This window comes from Electrona antarctica, assembly GCF_951216825.1.
Source record: "Electrona antarctica genome assembly, contig: scaffold_224, whole genome shotgun sequence".
NCBI classification, from domain to species: domain Eukaryota; kingdom Metazoa; phylum Chordata; class Actinopteri; order Myctophiformes; family Myctophidae; genus Electrona; species Electrona antarctica.
The window spans coordinates 146582-167568 of record NW_027637194.1 but is presented as its reverse complement, the minus strand read 5'-3'; the positions used below and the strand labels follow the sequence as shown (position 1 = coordinate 167568).

The following is a 20987-nucleotide window of genomic DNA, read 5'->3' as shown; positions in this document are numbered from 1 at the left end:
TGTGTGTGTGTGTGTGTGTGTGTGTGTGTGTGTGTGTGTGTGTGTGTGTGTGTGTGTGAGTGAGTGAGTGAGTGAGTGAGTGCGCAGTAATATGAGGGCACAGCCATTAGAATGATGCAGGCCATTTAGGGGGGAAATGTAAACACAGCGTGCGTGAGTGCGTGCATGTGTGTGCAATACCATATGGACTGCCAGACTGACACAGCCACAGCCTTGCTCTGTGTGTGTGTGTGTGTGTGTGTGTGCGCGTGCGTGCGTGCTGGCATGAATGCGTACGCGTGTGCGTGTGACTCCCAGCGGGACACAGACAGAGTGACGGAGAGGGGCAGCCACAGGGCAGACAGTAAGCAAACTAGCCCATTCTGACCTGAGATCAGATTCTAAAAATGTCTTCTACATCCTGACAGTTTTCTGAAAAAGCTATGTTTCTATGTCAGTGGTTCTTCGATTTTTCAAAAATAGCAGACCTACAAGCTCATAGCGCGCCACTCGGTGGCGCGCTATGAGCTTGTAGATCTGCTATTTTCCAATAGCTAAAGCATAACGTAATGCTAACACCAAAAGGGGTTCCCGCCCAAAATGGGCTAGACCCAGTGGACGGGGTGACCACTCAGGTGGCAAATCTAGCGCTTGACCTGGATTCCCCCCACCGTGCGTGTGTGCGTGTGTGCGTGTGTGTGTGTGTGTGTGTGCGTGCCTGCCTGCGTGCGTGTGTGTGAGAGAGAGACAGACAGAGCTAGAGACACAGAGACAGCGGCATGGAGAAACCCTTTGTGTGTATTTGGCACATGAACAGTCAGTCAGTTAACCCATTTTGACCTGAAAAAAATGTCTTCTAAATCCTGACAGTTTTCTGAAATACCTATGTTTCTAGGCCTATATCACTCAATATTTCATGTCAAGGACCCCAAAAATGATCTGTAATCGGCCTCCGAGACCCCCCCATCTGAAAATATGTTGTTCCAGGCACCCTCCAGAAGCAAAGATTTGAGTTAAAAACGTTCGTTCTGAAAAGATATATATTCCAAATTTGAGGCACATTTTCACGATTTTTCGAAAATAGCAGACCTACAAGCTCGTAGCGCGCCACCGAGTGGCGCGCTATGAGCTTGTAGATCTGCTATTTTTCAATAGCTAAAGCATAACATAATGCTAACACCAAAAGGGGTTCCCGCCCAGAATGAGTTAAGCGTCTATGGTGGACCACCTCCTCAGATAAGACCCCATGGGCTGTGAAACCACCTCCTCAGATAAGACCCCATGGGCTGTGAAACCACCTCCTCAGATAAGACCCCATGGGCTGTGAAACCACCTCCTCAGATAAGACCCCATGGGCTGTGAAACCACTTCCTCAGATGAGACCCCATGGGCTGTGAAACCACCTCCTCAGATAAGACCCCATGGGCTGTGAAACCACCTCCTCAGATAAGACCCCATGGGCTGTGAAACCACCTCCTCAGATAAGACCCCATGGGCTGTGAAACCACCTCCTCAGATAAGACCCCATGGGCTGTGAAACCACCTCCTCAGATAAGACCCCATGGGCTGTGAAACCACCTCCTCAGATAAGACCCCATGGGCTGTGAAACCACCTCCTCAGATAAGACCCCATGGGCTGTGAAACCACCTCCTCAGATAAGACCCCATGGGCTGTGAAATGATTGCTCCTTCCAGAGAAGAGGACATTAATATGAGGAGGGTCCCATTCATCACACTTATAATGCCATGAATCTAGAGTTGCGATACCCTCCATTGTCAGCCCATTGATCCAAATCGAATTTCCGATCTGCTTGAATTAATCCATTTAGGCCTGACATCGAAATTTAAAAAATGTCTTCTAAATCATGACAGTTTTCTGAAATACCCATGTTTCAATATCAGTGCTGCTCAATATTTCTTGTCTAGAGCCCCAAAAAATATATGTATTTGGCCACCGACCCCCGTCTGAAAATATGTTATTCCAGGAACCCCTCAGAAGCAAAGATTTGAGTTTAAAACGTTCGCTCTGAAAAAAATATATGTTCAAAGATTTGTGCCACATTTTCACGATTTTTCAAAATAGCAGACCTACAAGCTCATGTAGATCTGCTATTTTTCAATAGCTAAAGTGTAACATAATGCTATAAAACACCAAAAGGGGTTCCCGCCCTGAATGGATTAAACAGCATTGCAGCTGTAAGACATGATGTTATGAACTACTTTCTCTGTCAAGAAATTCTGTGCAGGTGATTCTTTTTGTCGGAGGAAACCATGCAAGGCACCAACCCTAAGCAATCAGGGGTTCAGAGTCTTGCTCAAGGACACTTCGGCACTAACTCTGGGGGAGCCCACAGGGATCGAACTGTTCCCATCCGGTCACTCTACCCCTGAACCACTGCCCCCCCCCCCCCCCCCTAGAATATGGTAGAATATGTTATATCTGGTGTGTCTGTAATCATGTGTGTGTTTTGTCTCTGTCTTCAGGACCAACAACCAGCTGGTGTCCTTCCTGTCCAAGTACAGAGACATGAACTTCATCAAGTCTCACGGCAGAGACAACGCTAGGTGAGAGGTGGAGCGGACACGCACGCACGCACGCACGCACGCACGCACGCACGCACGGCAGAGACAACGCTAGGTGAGGTGGAGCGGGCACGCACGCACGCACGCACGCACGCACGCACGCACGCACGCACGCACGCACATACATGCACGCACGCACGCACACACGCACACACGCACGCACGCACGCACGCACGCACATGCACACTCCCTTTTATGGTGTCATTATAGGCGAATGTAAAATGAAACCAAGTGGACCCGTACGGGTTTAATTGGTTTAATTGTACACTCTCAAGAGTTAAATTGTTAAACAGCATCATCTGCATTACTTCATTTACAAGAAGTCTACACAATTAGAATAATGTAGAAGAATTGTTATTTTGATCAACGTTTGCCTGTTATCTCTCCTAATGGTACCAACATCAATACAGCATGGAACTGTGGACAAAATCTTATCCAACCGACAAGAAAATACGCTTTAGTTTTGGCTCTGAGAGGCTAAATGTCATCAAATGGTGGTGAAATGCAGAATACATAATGGACCTTGATCTGAAAGAGGTTGGAAACCAACTGACTGTCGGCAAACAACTCTCTGCTCCTCCAACACACACACACACACACACACACACACACACACACACACACACACACACACACACACACACACACACACACACACACACACACACACACACACACACACACACACAACTCTCTGCTCCTCCAACATTTCATCATAATTGTTCTGACCCTCATGTCACCTCTCTTCATTCTCACCCTGCAACCCACGCGCACACACACACACACGCGCGCACACGCACACGCACACACACACACCCCTGCCAGCGCCATGCGGTGACTAAGTCTAAATCCAATTAGCCTCCGTCTGTGGCTTCATTAATTAACCTGGTTGGTGTTTGACCCACGGAGGTCTGTGTGCCAACCTGTCCACCCCACTGTGTGTGTGTGTGTGTGTGTGTGTGTGTGTGTGTGTGTGTGTGTGTGTGTGTGTGTGTGTGTGTGTGTGTGTGTGTGTGTGTGTGTGTGTGTGTGTGTGTGTGTGTGTGTGTGTGTGTGTGTGTGTGTGTGTGTGTGTGTGTGTGTGTGTGTGTGTGTGTGTGTGTGTGTGTGTGTGTGTGTGTGTGTGTGTGTGTGTGTGTGTGTGTGTGTGTGCGTGCGTGCGTGCGTGCGTGCGTGCGTGCGTGCGTGCGTGCGTGCGTGCGTGCGTGCGTGCGTGCGTGCGTGCGTGCGTGCGTGCGTGCGTGCGTGCGTGCGTGCGTGCGTGCGTGCGTGCGTGCGTGCGTGCGTGCGTGCGTGCGTGCGTGCGTGCGTGCGTGCGTGCGTGCGTGCGTGCGTGCGCACACAGTGCGTGCGTGTGACAGCCTGTCCACTCATCAACGCCAAACCATGATCGGCCAATAAGCACCTTGCTCCCCAGCACGCCCCAGGGCACCCCGATGCCTGGCACGCGACGACACAGGCCAAAATGACACTTCTGTTTGTGTGTGTGTGTGTGTGTGCGTGTGGGTGTGGGTGTGCGCGTGTGTGTGCGTGTGCGTTTGGGTGTGCGTGCGCGTGTGACTGAAATGTGACAAAAATGAACTATTCCAGAGACAAAAACTAAAACTAAAATCTAAATTTGCTGCATCAAAATCAACACTGTTTTTTATTTTATGGGACCTTCAGGTTCATTAGAAAACAAGGCCTGGACCGGCTGTTCTTCGAGTGCGACACGCACATGTGGAGGCTGGGCGACCGCAAAATCCCTGATGGCATCTCGGTGGACGGCGGATCGGACTGGTTCCTGCTGAACCGCATGTTCGTGGAGTACGTGATCCACTCTCAGGATGACCTGGTGACCAACATGAAGCGCTTCTACGCCTACACACTGCTGCCCGCTGAGGTACGCATATACACACACACACACACACACACACACACACACAGGACCACCTGGTGACCAACATGAAGCGCTTCTACGCCTACACACTGCTGCCCGCTGAGGTACTCGTATACGCACACACGCACATACACCGCAGTAAATATGCACAGATGCACAGACGCACATAATTCAGCTCTGAATGCAACTGATAGCCTACAAAATAAATACACTCACACGCGCACGCACACATACACACTGCAGTAAATATGCACAGATCTGCACGGGCACGCACACACACACACACACACACACACACACACACACACACACACACACACACTGCAGTAAATATGCACATTGCACAGATCTGCATGCACATACACACACACACACACACACACACACACACACTGCAGTAAATATGCACAGATGCATGTGCGCTGCACACGCACGCACGCACGCGCACACACACACACACACACAGCTACCCGCGGCTGTGGTGTTCACGTGAGGATGCAGTATTTCTCTGCCTAATGTCACGTCCACCTGCCAAGTGGACCTGAGTCTGACTCACTGTGTTTGTTCTACACTTTGTTTAAAGATGCATTTCTGTTTAACCCATTCTGTACGGGAATCCCTGTTGGTGTTACAGCATTATGTTATACTTTAGCTGTTTAAAAATAGCAGATCTAGAAGCTCAGAGCTTGTAGAAAATCGTGAAAAAGTTGCACACATCTATGAATATATATTCTTTCAGAGGGAACGTGTTTAACCCATTCTGGGCGGGAATCCCTGTTGGTGTTATAGCATTATGTTATACTAGCTGTTGAAAAATAGCAGATCTACAAGCTCGTACAAGCTACAAGCTCGTATCGCGCAGAGTGGCGCGCTACGAGCTTGTAGAAAATCGTAAAAAAGTTGCACACATCTTTGAATATATATTCTTTCAGAGTGAACGTTTTTAACTCAAATCTTTGCTTCTGGAAGGTCACTGGACCCAGATGGGGGTCGGCGGCCAAATATAGATAATTCTGTGGGTCCTTAACTTTGAGCACCACTGACATAGAAACATAGGTTTTTCAGATAACGGATTTAGAAACCATTTTTTAAGAATCGGTCTCAGGTCAAAATGGTTTAAATTGCTTCTAGAGGTTACTGTACCACATGAAATCCTCGAAAGCCAAGGATGTGAGAGAATATGAAAGGTTTTCTTTCTATGGTGGTACACCATAGAATTTGATATTTTTCTTTTTTTTTAACAAATTCCCTTCTTGTCGTGTGTCTTTCTCTGACCTCTTTTCCACCGGTTGGTTCCCAATGGGAAACCGGTTCAGTTCTTTGTGGTTCTTAGTCCATGAGCCAGAGCTCCAAAATTGCACGTTAATTATGAATTGAGTGGGCAAAACTATACCTATATTAGATTGTTTATAGGATCAATATATTTCAGATGGTGGTCAGCGGCCAATTACATGTATTTTTGGGGGTCCTTGACATGAAAATGGTTTTTCAGAAAACTGTCAGGATTTAGAAGCATTTGTAGAATCGTCCTCAGGTCTAAATATGGGTTAATAATGTCTGTTTCTCTCTGTTCCGTCGGTCCAGTCGTTCTTCCACACGGTGCTGGAGAACAGCGCCCTCTGTGGCAGCATGGTGGACAACAACCTGTTAATAATGTCTGTTTCTCTGTGTGTCGTCGGTCCAGTCGTTCTTCCACACGGTGCTGGAGAACAGTGCCCTCTGTGGCAGCATGGTGGACAACAACCTGCGCATCACCAACTGGAACAGGAAGCTGGGCTGCAAGTGTCAGTACAAACACATCGTGGACTGGTGCGGATGCTCGCCCAATGACTTCAAGCCCCAGGACTTCCACCGCTTCCAGGTATGTGTGTGCGTGCGTCTGTGCGTGCGTGCGTGCGTGCGTGCGTGCGTGCGTGCGTGCGTGCGTGCGTGCGTGCGTGCGTGTAAACACATTGTGGACTGGTGCAGATGCTCGCCAAACAACTTCAAGCCCCAAGGCATCGCTCACACATAAAAGACACTGGGCCCCATCTTGCGCCACCCTTAGCCCTAAACTTATTTTGCCTTTTTTTTACTATTTTGAAAAACATTTAAAATAGTTAAACCCACCTGATCTGCATTGACACGTTGTGAGCTTGTAGATCGGCTATTTGAACTATTTTAAAAGGTTTTTTTTTTAAAATAGTAATAAATGGCAAATACGTTTAGGGATAAAGGTTTAGGGGTGGCGCAAGATGTAGCCCCCAGGGTGCTCTGTCGCTGTCCTGGGGGGAGGGAGGGGACAGAGCAGCTCGCAAGATAAGCTTCACAAGCTTTGCTCTGTGGCTCCCCCTCTCCCCCCACCACACAGCCACGGAGCAAAGCTTGTCTCGTCAACACCACGTGGCCCCCATTGAAAATGAATTTCGAGCTGCTCTGCCCCCCCCCCCCTCCCCCCCTGTCCTTTTTATGGTACAACTTCCACCGCTTCCAGGTACAACATGCTACGATGCTTCCAGGTACAACATGCTACGATGCTTCCAGGTACAACATGCTACGATGGCACCGCATGTTGCCTAAACACAAACACATGGACACTGAGGCAAAGCCTGCATGGTGTGCGTGTGTTTGGCTGTGCCACGTTTTACCATTCAAACCGGAAGAACCCCCCCAACCTCCCACGGCAGGTACCAGGGAAAACATTAGGGCTCTGAATCTTTGGGTGTCCCACGATTCATAACGGGAATCGCAATTCTAATTTGAATCGATTTTTTTGACACCCCTAGAAAACATGGCACAGGCTGACCAAATCTAGATATTTAACCCATTTAGGCCTCAGGTCTAAATCGACACACGCGCGTCCCGGCCCGGGTTCGATGCCCCGACAGACGCGCGTCCCGGCCCGGGTTCGATGTCCCGACAGACGCGCGTCCCGGCCCGGGTTCGATGTCCCGACAGACGCGCGTCCCGGTCCGGGTTCGATGTCCCGACAGACGCGCGTCCCGGCCCGGTCCGGGTTCGATTCCCGAGGCATGGTGACGGACATGCTGCCTGCCACCCCCCCTTTCCCCCTCCCTCCTCCCTCCACTGTCCCATGAATCTCTCCAGAACAGATTCCGAGCTGCTCTACTGGATCTTTTTCAGAAAACTGTCTGTTAGAATCTGATCTCAGGTCAAAATGGGTTAAAAAGAAAAGGAAAAAAAGAAGTACCCACATAAAATAAAAACTCAAAATACACTAGTCGTGAAAGCAAGTTACAATTTCCAATGAGGAAATAAAACAAGGTTTTATACAAGCGACTATACAAGCCTTCGTCCCATGCGATATATTCAACGTTTACAATGTCCAATGTTGGATTTGATCTAACTTGGCTTCAAATCATTTGTGACCAAATTTGTTCAGTTTGACCCTCCAGTTTTGGAGATATGGCTTATAGAGTAATGTCTTGCAGAGAAACAGCGAGTTGAGAAAACAGGCTTGAAAGGTTAACTTCTGTGGTCTCTAATATTACACCTAGCTACATGTTTAAGCATTTATTTCATATTTACATGTCTTCTGTGGACTCTAACATTACACCTATAGCTACATGTTTAAGCATTTATTTAATATGTACATGTCGATTTCAGCCCTGACACTTATTTCAGACATGCTCTAGTATGTGAAGAGTCTGCCTGTGCTATTAACTCATTTTGAAAAAAAAAAAAAAAAAAATCTCCTCTGGTGAAAAGCTGGAATTTGCGCGATGGCAGCTCTCAGTCAAATCTGGTCACTTTTACTAACTGCTGCCGTAGACAAAGAGACGTTGTGTACAACACAGGGAGGTCTAGTGTCTCTCCAGACCTCCACAAACACCACAGACCAGACCAGACCAGACCAGGCAGGTGAGAACATAACTCACCTGCTATAAATGTGGTGTCTCTCTTTCAAAGTGGGACATCTTTCATGCTGCATTCTCACCACTTTCTGAATTTCTCACTCAAGGAGTGTGACCGTACCAACCCCCCCCCCCCCCCCCCCCCCCTCCCCCCCTGGGACTGAAAAGAGACCGTTGTGTGTCCGTGCCAAAGTGGTGTAGGTGGAGGTTTTTCATGATGTGCTGTCAACCACAGCCACAGTCACACCACTACACTGTGCATGATGTGGGATGGAGAGAGTGGGTGGTGGGCGCCTGGGGGGGTGGGGAGGGGGGGAGTAAGAGGACCACTACACTGTGGTGAATGATGGCATGGAGAGAGTGGGTGGTGGGCGCCTGGGGGGGATGGGGGGAGTAAGAGGACAGGCAGTGTTACTAACGGGAAATCCAAAATTAGATGGAGGAAAAATCACACCCGCGTGAAGTGAGGGGCGCTCTTATCATTATCGTATACATCATCATGACGCAACGTGTCGATTTGCTCAGACAAATCGTGAATCGTAAATTCTCCGTTCATTGTCAATGGGAATTGAATGCTTGTGTATAGGACGGAAAATAGCCAATTTGCTCGTCAACATATTACTTAAATTCTCTATTCATTGTCAATCAATGGCATTTAATTATGTTAGGACAAAAATAGCTAAAAAAAGATGGATGGATGGATGGATGGATGGATGGATGGATGGATGGATGGATGGATTGATGATGATGATGATGAGCAAGAGGACACTATTAACTCATTTTGACCTGAGATCAGATTCTAAAAATGTCTTCTACATCCTGACAGTTTTCTGAAAAAGCTATGTTTCTATGTCAGTGGTTCTTCGATTTTTCAAAAAGAGCAGACCTACAAGCTCGTAGCGCGCCACCGAGTGGCGCGCTATGAGCTTGTAGATCTGCTATTTTTCAATAGCTAAAGCATAACATAATGCTAACACCAAAAGGGGTTCCTGCCTAAAATGGATTAACAACATTCTCAACGTTTTTGAAAACATTTTCTATTTTATTTTACCGCTTTAGAGCAGGGGTTCTCAACCCGTGGGTCGCGACCCCTCTGGGGGTCGCCAAATTATTTTGGGGGGTCCCCAAATTATTTTCAAAAAAGAAAAACTTTTCTGCAACTGAATGGCTGGAAAATGGAAATGAAGAGTTTACATATAGTACACATAGTACATATAGTACACATATACACCTTCCCTAATGATTATATCTGGTTTCAGTATTTATTTATGGTGTATTGTCTCTATTATTAAGGTTATTGTAGCAGTCAATTTATATTGGGGGCCGGGAGGGGGCGGGGCGGGGGTCCCGAGACACTGCCAAAGCATCTCCGGGGTCCCCGGCCAAAAACGTTGAGAACCCCTGCTTTAGAGAACCCTTATTTTGGGGTGAACATTTGGTGAAAAGGGCCTCGTAGGCTTTAGAACCCTAGGTGACTCCAGTCAACTAATTATAAGTAATATACACAGCTTATAGCTTCCAATAAATAAAACATCTGACGCACATCCTTTGAAACGTCTCCTCGCCCCGTAACCCTCGCCGCCCGGCTCGGCCCCCCGTGGAGAACGCTCCCTGGGGGGGAGGGTTTATCAATGCACACTGCAACATCATGGCACGCTGTTCCTAATAAACACAGCAAAACACACACATTATAGTATTAGCTCTGCCAGACATAAAACAACAACAGCTTTGATATAGAAATTCAGACAATTTGTGCCGACACGCCACTGTGTCAAATAATCCAGCTATAGTACAGCTACTCTCTCTCTCTCTCTCTCTCTCTCTCTCTCTCTCTCTCTCTCTCTCTCAGTATCTCTCTCTGCCTCTCGGTCTCTCTCCTTCCTATCTCTCCCTTCCACCCGCCACACACACACACACACACACACACACACACACACACACACACACACACACACACACACACACACACACATACCACCACTTTGTGTATACATGTCCTCTTAACAACACGCCACCATTTTCTTATAATCTCCTCCCCCCCCCCCCCCCCCCCCCCTCTCTTCATACCCCCCCCTCCACAGCAAACGTCCCGGCCCACCTTCTTCGCCAGGAAGTTCGAGGCGAGCGTGAACCAGGAGGTGGTGAACCAGCTGGACTCCTACCTGTTCGGGCCGTTCCCCCCCCAGCGGGGGGGTGGGGGCGGGGGCGGTGGGGGGGGCACGGCGGCGGGCCTGGCGGCCTACTGGGAGAGCGCGTACGAGGAGACGGACGGCGTGGCCAGCCTGACGGACACGCAGCTCAGCCACTACCACGCCTTCTCCAGGCTGGGCCTGGCGCGGGCCGCCGCGTCGCTGCAGGGAGACCCCACGGACAACAGCTGCAGGTTAGATGTTTATTATAAACACTTTCCCTCCCTAACACGAGTTACAACGAGTTATGTTTTCATTGTTTGAAGGGGAGTTTCGCAGAAGCTGTTTTCTTACCGTATATGAAGACGCGTATCCATTCGTCATTGGAGAAAAAACAAAAAAAAACATGCCGAGCGTTTCATAAGGAATTAGCGGATTTACCGTCCATGTGGGTCAAACGCTAGAACTCCTATTCAATCGCGCAATTGGTTTTAGTTTTTTGTTTACATCTGATCTAGACGATGTGACGGGTTAGTCCATGACGTGTTGTTGCTGCACTCTTCATGGAGACGACCTGGACACCCCATCATGCAGAACTGAGAGATACAGAAAATCACCAATCCCATATATGTGTGGACTTTTAAATGATAGTGGATTTGGATTTTTAGATAGGATATTGCATTTTAGATTTGAAGTTTTATATTTGTGATCGGCAAAATAATTCAGTGTTTTTAATGGCACCTGTCTTTTAAAACCTGTGATCATGCTGAAAGTTGAATAAACACATAAACACATAAACACCCCTCCTACGCTTTTCTTAAAGGACCAGGGCCCTATATCTTTATTTATTTTTTAATAAAAAAAATTGGGTCAATATACATATTATCCACTTACTTTTGTAAAAAAAGGGTTAGGAAGAAATTCCCCTTTAATTTGCGCTTTTAATGACATATGTGACCGAGCCTGGCAAAATGGTCCTCATCTCGCCAATAATGAAAAGGCAGAAAATCGCTAAATAAACTTCTTTCTTTTTTTTTGTGTGTGATTTTCGTTTTTTTCATATTAACACAGTTTGAATGTTGAAGAAGGTTTTCATTCCAACAGATTGTTGATTTGGTCAAATTAAACGTATGCATTTATTAGTCAAAGTATGCTTGTTTTTTCGGTAACTTTACCTCTGTTTTGGGGGCAGAGAAGAGCAGTTCCGAGATTTGCATGTAGCTTTCGATTGGCCTTTGAAATGAATTCTTTAACATGGCTATAGTGCGAGGGGTTATACTTTACAGAAAATACTTACTTAATACTAGTATGCATGCATGGCACATGATGCGCTGTGTGTGTGTGTTGCTGTTGCTGGCTGCCCACTGCGCAGTGAACACAGGCTCGGCGCGCGGCTCAGCTCCAACATGAGCCACCGAAATGGTTTTCCGTCAGACTCCCCAGTCCCGACATATTATATTATATTTCATTATATAGTGATGTGATCTGTAACCAGCGGACAATGATCTGTAGGCTACTGTACCCGGGGAGGAGGCGCCGCGTCGGGGTGGACTGACTGGAGCGCTCTGGGTTAGATTTTGACGGAGTGGAAAAATGATAAAAGACACCGTTCAAATGACACTTTAACACTGTAGTAGTAGGCTCGCTAAAAACTGATGGTATACGGTGGTATGTTCAAACGGGATACAAATCCAAAGAGTTTCCCAAGAGTAAAATGTTGCAAATGAGTGGTATTCCCCTTTAAAGATCTACAAGGGTCCATTTGGTTACCAACTCTCCCATCATTTAGCTGCATGGGGACCACCTGGAACCCCCTATTCATACAGCCAGCAATGGGTAAAACGCTCCCAAAAAAATGGCTCTGTGACACATCTAGGGGCCACAATCTGCATTCAAATATTTTCCTAGAAGCTTTGTCATTGGTCGATTTGCCTGTCTACTTCCTGATTGGTTAGTCATTGCGACTGGGTTTTTTTTTCTTCCAATGACAAAGCTTCTAGGAACATCTTTGAATGCAGATTGTGGCCCCTAGATGTGTCACAGAGACTACATTTTTTGGGAGCGTTCTACCCATTGCTGGCTGTGTCTGAATAACATAAAAAATAGTCATTCAAATCTTGACATATTATTGCTTATAGCAGCTTTAAGTCGACTAGTTCAAATAACACACCTATCATCACCCTACGGTACACACAGCCTCGGGCATCGTTTATGAGTCAGCCCTCCCCATTGGCTGTCCACACACAGCCTCGGGCATCGTTTATGAGTCAGCCCTCACCATTGGCTGTCCACACACAGCCTCGGGGCATCGTTTATGAGTCAGCCCTCGCCATTGGCTGTCCACACACAGCCTCGGGCATCGTTTATGAGTCAGCCCTCCCCATTGGCTGTCCACACACAGCCTCGGGCATCGTTTATGAGTCAGCCCTCGCCATTGGCTGTCCACACACAGCCTCGGGGCATCGTTTATGAGTCAGCCCTCACCATTGGCTGTCCACACACAGCCTCGGGCATCGTTTATGAGTCAGCCCTCCCCATTGGCTGTCCACACACAGCCTCGGGCATCGTTTATGAGTCAGCCCTCCCCATTGGCTGTCCACACACAGCCTCGGGCATCATTATGTGTCAGCACTCGCCATTGGCTGTCCACAACCACTGGTGGAAAGTAACTAAGTACTTTTACTTTAAGTACTGTACTTAAGTACAATTTTGAGGTATTTGTACTTCACTTGGGTATTTCCAATTTCCAGTACTTTTACTTCTACTCCACTACATCTCAGAGCCAACATTTGTACTTTTACTTCAGTACAATTATTTGAAAACTTTAGTTACTAGTTGCTTTGGAGATTTAAATTTTGATTAGAAAACATACATTAACCACTTCAACCCTATACATTTCGGCCATTTGAAAATAGCCGATCTACAAGCTCACAATGCGTCGCAACGCGACGCATTGTGAGCTTGTAGATCGGCTATTTTAAATAGATTTTGTACACATTTTCAACTTGGGACATTCTGCAATATGAGTACTTTCACTTTTAGTACTTTAAGTACATGTTGATGCCGATACTTTTGTACTTTTACTCAAGTACACTTTCAATTCCGTAATTTTACTTGTAACGAAGTAGTTCTAAATTGCAGTATTGGTACTTTTACTCAAGTAACCACACAGCAGGTGCTCTTCATTCATATAATGACCTCACTGCTATTGTGGTAAAAAGAAAAACCAGGTTAGGATGATGATCGTAACCCGAAACCTACAAGAGGGTTTTTGTTTGTGGGCGATGACTTTCTCTCTGGTTCGGCCGGCGTCACATTTCAACCAGCGCTCATCGCTGTATGGGAACAATAGATAGACCCAAATAAGCAGCTGGGAACTCTGTTAACGCAGTGAGCACTTCGCAACATGATATGTCGGTTCAGTCAATTACGGCCCCCGGCCTGCGGTGATGGTGCTCTATGTAGGTTATGGTGTTAGGAACGGTCCCCCGGCGCCCGTGTGTTATCTCATTCAGGACGGGAACACCCTTTTGGTGGTTTAAATAAGCATTATGTTATACTTTAGCTGTTGAAAAACAGCAGATCTACAAGCTCGTAGCGCGACACCGAGTGCTGCGCTACGAGCTTGTAGGTCTGCTATTTTTGAAAAATTGTGAAAATGTGTGGGCGCAAATCTTTGAATGTATATTCTTTCACAGTGAACGTTTTTAACTCGTATCTTTGCTTCATGTGGGGGTCCCTGGAACAACACATTTTCAGATGGGGGTCTGCGGTAAAATATAGATAATTCTGGGGGTCCTTGATGTGAAAAAAGTTGAGCACCACTGACAGAAACATAGGGTTTTTCAGAAAAAACGATTTGGAAGACTTTTTTTTTATCGGCCTCAGGTCAAAATGTGTTATTAGTGGGGCTTTGTGTTACTTTGAAAACGCATGTGGCACAAGTTGAGGAGTGGAAACCGCACGTTTCTTCTCTGCTTCCATGTCGAGAAGGAATTCATGCTCTTCTCAGCATTGTTGTATTTTAGTGGTTAATGTACGGTCTTCAATACCTTCTTAGCATTGTTGTATCTCTTGTATAACCCTAATAGACATGAGGACGATTCTACAAATGTCTTCTAAATCATGAGTTTTCTGAAAAACCTCATGTTTCTATGTCAGTGGTTCTCAAACATTTTCATGTCAAGGACCCCCAGAATTATCTGTAATTGGCCGCCGACCCGCATCTGAAAATATGTTGTTCCAGGGACCCCCCAGAAGCAAAGATTAGAGTTAAAAACGTTCTCTCTGAAAGAATATATATTCAAAGGTTTTTTGCGCCCACATTTTCACGATGTTTCAAAAATAGCAGACGTACAAGCTCGTAGCGCGGCACTCGGTGCCGCGCTATGAGATTGTAGCTCTGCTATTTTTCAATAGCTAAAGTATAACATAATGCTTTAAAACACCAAAAGGGGTTCCCGCGCAGAATGGGATAACCGAGCACCGCTAGAATCTGTGATTTTGACATGGTTTTATTGTGCTCCAGTGTCTAAATGGCAAACATGGGCTAAGCATGCTGAAACCTGCATGTTAGGGAACAGTGTCTAAGGATTACCTGACCAAACGTGGGCTAAGTGTGCTGAAACCTGTATGTTAGGGAACAGTGTCTAATGATTACCTGACCAAACGTGGGCTAAGTGTGCTGAAACCTGTATGTTAGGGAACAGTGTCTAATGATTACCTGACCAAACGTGGGCTTAGCGTGCTGAAACCGGCATGTTAGGGAACAGTGTCTAATGATTACCTGACCAAACGTGGGCTAAGTGTGCTGAAACCGGCATGTTAGGGAACAGTGTCTAATGATTACCTGACCAAACGTGGGCTAAGTGTGCTGAAACCGGCATGTTAGGGAACAGTGTCTAATGATTACCTGACCAAACGTGGGCTAAGCGTGCTGAAACCTGTATGTTAGGGAACAGTGTCTAATGATTACCTGACCAAACGTGGGCTAAGTGTGCTGAAACCGGCATGTTAGGGAACAGTGTCTAATGATTACCTGACCAAACGTGGGCTAAGCGTGCTGAAACCTGTATGTTAGGGAACAGTGTCTAATGATTACCTGACCAAACGTGGGCTAAGCGTGCTGAAACCTGTATGTTAGGGAACAGTGTCTAATGATTACCTGACCAAACATGGGCTAAGCGTGCTGAAACCTACATGTTAGGGAACAGTGTCTAATGATTACCTGACCAAACGTGGGCTAAGCGTGCTGAAACCTACATGTTAGGGAACAGTGTCTAATGATTACCTGACCAAACATGGGCTAAGCGTGCTGAAACCCGCATGTTAGGGAACAGTGTCTAATGATTACCTGACCAAACATGGGCTAAGCGTGCTGAAACCTGCATGTTAGGGAACAGTGTCTAATGATTACCTGACCAAACGTGGGCTAAGCGTGCTGAAACCTCCATGTTAGGGAACAGTGATTACCTGCATGCTGTTGCCAGGAGCCTTAATGTCACTTTAAACATGAGCAATATTCCTTGACCTTTAAAATAAATCACCCATGCAGTCAGTCTACCCTGGGTGGGGGGGTTGGGAGGGTGGGGTTGGGAGAAAGGGATCTTTCTTTCTGCGTGGAGGTTGCATGTTCTCCCCGTGTCCCTATAGGGTAGGTACCCTCACAAAAAAATCACACCCGTGTGAAGTGAGGGGCACTAATATAAAATGGTAAATGGTGCATTTATATAGCCCCTTTATCCAAGGCACTTTACATAGATTGTGCATTACATTCACCCATTCACACACACATTCATACACCGATGGCGGCGGAACCAAGGCACCAACTAGCACAGGAGCAATCAGGGGTTCAGTGTCTTGCTCAAGGACACTTCGACACCAACTCTGGGGGAGCCCGGGTTGGAACTGGCAACCTTGCGGTTACCATCCGGCATCCGGTCACTCTACCCCTGAGCCACCGCCGCGAGTTAGACTATATTAAAATCTAACTCATGTTAATTAGGTGATGTAATGGTGATGTAGAACAAACGGTGCCAACACAAACATTAAACGCCATTAACAATAAAGAGACAATATGACGTGAATTTTCCCTTCATTGTCAATGGAGTTTACAAAACAAACATTGAACTAAAGACAAACATTAAACCTGTGTATTATAGGAGGGGCTAGCGCCCCTCAAAAAACATCCATCTTGTGGCCGCCGCTTCACGCCGCAACTGCCGGTAGAAGGGGCGGCAGCTGGCAGGTAGAGTGGGGTAGAGTGTCGGACTGATGCCGTGTGTTGCGTTGTGCTTGTGTAACAGACGTGATTACACTTGCGGTTATGGTTAGGGTAAAGGCTCATTCATAGTCTGTATTTTCGGTGGTGAGCTGACCACCGCTCCGGTGGTGAGCTGACCACCGGAGCTGAAATAACGTTGAGTGGTGGTGAGTAAAAACAGAGAGAAGGGCTGGGGTGGTGGCGGTGGTTTGCTCTTCACCGCGGCTCGTGACGTCATGTTGTAGTTCGGTGGTCACCTCACCACCGAAAATCCAGACTATGAATGAGCCTTAAGGGGGTTTGGGGTTGAGTGTCGGACTGATGCCGCCGAGAAACACTGTCGCCTGCCGCGGAGCACCCGGCCGCGGCTAGATGCCGCTGCCAGAAAATGCTCTCTCTCTCTCTCTCTCTCTCTCTCTCTCTCTCTCTCTCTCTCTCTCTCTCTCTCTCAGGAGAGTATAGCGCCCAGGATTACAGCTTAAGTTAGCGGGCTAGGCAATTAGTGAGAAAGTGGGTTATACAAAATTGTGGGATAAAAAAAAAGGAAAAGAAGGAGAGGAGAGGAGAGGAGAGGAGACATACATATGTATGTTAATTAAATGTTCTGGGAATGTGCAGCTGGGTTTAGCGTGACCAGAGTGGCTTTACGCCGACACGTCGGCCCAGAGGTATATACTGTGATACTGTGCAGGTTGCAGACTGAGAGGACAGAACAGAGGTATATACTGTGATACTGTGCAGGTTGCAGACTGAGAGGACAGAACAGAGGTATATACTGTGATACTGTGCAGGTTGCAGACTGAGAGGACAGAACAGAGGTATATACTGTGATACTGTGCAGGTTGCAGACTGAGAGGACAGAACAGAGGTATATACTGTGATACTGTGCAGGTTGCAGACTGAGAGGACAGAACAGAGGTATATACTGTGATACTGTGCAGGTTGCAGACTGAGAGGACAGAACAGAGGTATATACTGTGATACTGTGCAGGTTGCAGACTGAGAGGACAGAACAGAGGTATATACTGTGATACTGTGCAGGTTGCAGACTGAGAGGACAGAACAGAGGTATATACTGTGATACTGTGCAGGTTGCAGACTGAGAGGACAGAACAGAGGTATATACTGTGATACTGTGCAGGTTGCAGACTGAGAGGACAGAACAGAGGTATATACTGTGATACTGTGCAGGTTGCAGACTGAGAGGACAGAACAGAGGTATATACTGTGATACTGTGCAGGTTGCAGACTGAGAGGACAGAACAGAGGTATATACTGTGATACTGTGCAGGTTGCAGACTGAGAGGACAGAACAGAGGTATATACTGTGATACTGTGCAGGTTGCAGACTGAGAGGACAGAACAGAGGTATATACTGTGATACTGTGCAGGTTGCAGACTGAGAGGACAGAACAGAGGTATATACTGTGATACTGTGCAGGTTGCAGACTGAGAGGACAGAACAGAGGTATATACTGTGATACTGTGCAGGTTGCAGACTGAGAGGACAGAACAGAGGTATATACTGTGATACTGTGCAGGTTGCAGACTGAGAGGACAGAACAGAGGTATATACTGTGATACTGTGCAGGTTGCAGACTGAGAGGACAGAACAGAGTGTGATACTGTGCAGGTTGCAGACTGAGAGGACAGAACAGAGGTATATACTGTGATACTGTGCAGGTTGCAGACTGAGAGGACAGAACAGAGGTATATACTGTGATACTGTGCAGGTTGCAGACTGAGAGGACAGAACAGAGTGTGATACTGTGCAGGTTGCAGACTGAGAGGACAGAACAGAGGTATATACTGTGATACGGTGCAGGTTGCAGACTGAGAGGACAGAACAGAGGTATATACTGTGATACTGTGCAGGTTGCAGACTGAGAGGACAGAACAGAGGTATATACTGTGATACTGTGCAGGTTGCAGACTGAGAGGACAGAACAGAGGTATATACTGTGATACTGTGCAGGTTGCAGACTGAGAGGACAGAACAGAGGTATATACTGTGATACTGTGCAGGTTGCAGACTGAGAGGACGGAACAGAGGTATATACTGTGATACTGTGCAGGTTGCAGACTGAGAGGACGGAACAGAGGTATATACTGTGATACTGTGCAGGTTGCAGACTGAGAGGACAGAACAGAGGTATATACTGTGATACTGTGCAGGTTGCAGACTGAGAGGACAGAACAGAGGTATATACTGTGATACTGTGCAGGTTGCAGACTGAGAGGACAGAACAGAGTGTGATACTGTGCAGGTTGCAGACTGAGAGGACAGAACAGAGGTATATACTGTGATACTGTGCAGGTTGCAGACTGAGAGGACAGAACAGAGGTATATACTGTGATACTGTGCAGGTTGCAGACTGAGAGGACAGAACAGAGGTATATACTGTGATACGGTGCAGGTTGCAGACTGAGAGGACAGAACAGAGGTATATACTGTGATACTGTGCAGGTTGCAGACTGAGAGGACAGAACAGAGGTATATACTGTGATACTGTGCAGGTTGCAGACTGAGAGGACAGAACAGAGGTATATACTGTGATACTGTGCAGGTTGCAGACTGAGAGGACAGAACAGAGGTATATACTGTGATACTGTGCAGGTTGCAGACTGAGAGGACAGAACAGAGGTATATACTGTGATACTGTGCAGGTTGCAGACTGAGAGGACAGAACAGAGGTATATACTGTGATACTGTGCAGGTTGCAGACTGAGAGGACAGAACAGAGGTATATACTGTGATACTGTGCAGGTTGCAGACTGAGAGGACAGAACAGAGGTATATACTGTGATACTGTGCAGGTTGCAGACTGAGAGGACAGAACAGAGGTATATACTGTGATACTGTGCAGGTTGCAGACTGAGAGGACAGAACAGAGGTATATACTGTGATACTGTGCAGGTTGCAGACTGAGAGGACAGAACAGAGGTATATACTGTGATACTGTGCAGGTTGCAGACTGAGAGGACAGAACAGAGGTATATACTGTGATACTGTGCAGGTTGCAGACTGAGAGGACAGAACAGAGGTATATACTGTGATACTGTGCAGGTTGCAGACTGAGAGGACAGAACAGAGGTATATACTGTGATACTGTGCAGGTTGCAGACTGAGAGGACAGAACAGAGGTATATACTGTGATACTGTGCAGGTTGCAGACTGAGAGGACAGAACAGAGGTATATACTGTGATACTGTGCAGGTTGCAGACTGAGAGGACAGAACAGAGGTATATACTGTGATACTGTGCAGGTTGCAGACTGAGAGGACAGAACAGAGGTATATACTGTGATACTGTGCAGGTTGCAGACTGAGAGGACAGAACAGAGTGTGTTTTATATTCCCCATGTGGTCGTTTCTGTATGCAGTGGTGGTACGAGTACTCAGACATGATACTTGAGTAAAAGTAGCAAATTACCACAATTCACCCTTTGACAAGTCCCGCCCCCGTGGTTCTGCCCCTCTTCTCACCCATTGGTTGCTGTTCTGTGGTTGGACAAAAATCCTCTCTCTCCATCCACTACCATTGAAATAACAGGTTTTTCAGTTGCTTCGTGTTGATATTCTGTGCGTTCAATTGTTATTTTAAACTTGGTGTCAGTAAGAAGGAACATCTCAGGTGCAGCATCATGTTTGTTTTTAGTTTTTTTCCAAAAAATGACGTTTTAGCAAATTCAACATAAACTAGGCGGAACCAGGGCGGAACAAGGCATAAAGAGCCTGCTGGTTGGTCAGTCAGGGACCAATCAGAAGGCTGACGAAGGGTGAATTTAGAAATACATGCTGTTACAAGTATAAAGCTCCTGAATTCATCATTTTATACTTGAGTAAAAGTACAAAAGTGTAGTAAAAATACTCAAGTATTTTTTCCCAGCACTGGCAGCTGCAGCGCGCTCCTCTCCCTCTGATCATTTTGTCGACTAAAACTAAGACGAAAAATGTTCGTCGACTTCCTTTTTCCACTGACGAAAACTAAATGGAAACTATTAAAACTAAGCTATAATGACTAAAACTAAAGATATACTAAATATACTGACAATTTCGTCAACAAATAAAAACTAGACTAAAATGTTAGGAAGGGACTAGTGGACAAGAGATCCACTAGGAAGGGACTAGTGGACAAGAGATCCACTAGGAAGGGACTAGTGGACAAGAGATCCAGTATAAGTCATTTTACACTTGGTTTGAATGCTGAAAATATCAGATCTACAAGCTCACGAGCTTGTTGGCTTGTAGATCGGCTATTTTCAGCAAGTGTAAAATCTTATAATATTTAGTCGACTAAA

At 46.6% G+C, this 20987-nt stretch overlaps 1 protein-coding gene across 1 annotated transcript in view; it reads left to right on the top strand.

The window, feature by feature from the left end:
• The window catches only part of LOC306919080 (xylosyltransferase 1-like), a gene marked incomplete at its 5' end in the record, with an annotated part of 114257 nt that overhangs the window by 57312 nt on the left and 35958 nt on the right, over positions 1-20987 (top strand). Inside the window, 4 exons of the mRNA XM_079531915.1 lie at positions 2464-2544; positions 4228-4444; positions 6126-6302; positions 10377-10678. Coding sequence (XP_079388041.1) covers positions 2464-2544; positions 4228-4444; positions 6126-6302; positions 10377-10678 — 777 coding nt within the window. The remainder of the gene's footprint in view (positions 1-2463; positions 2545-4227; positions 4445-6125; positions 6303-10376; positions 10679-20987) is intronic.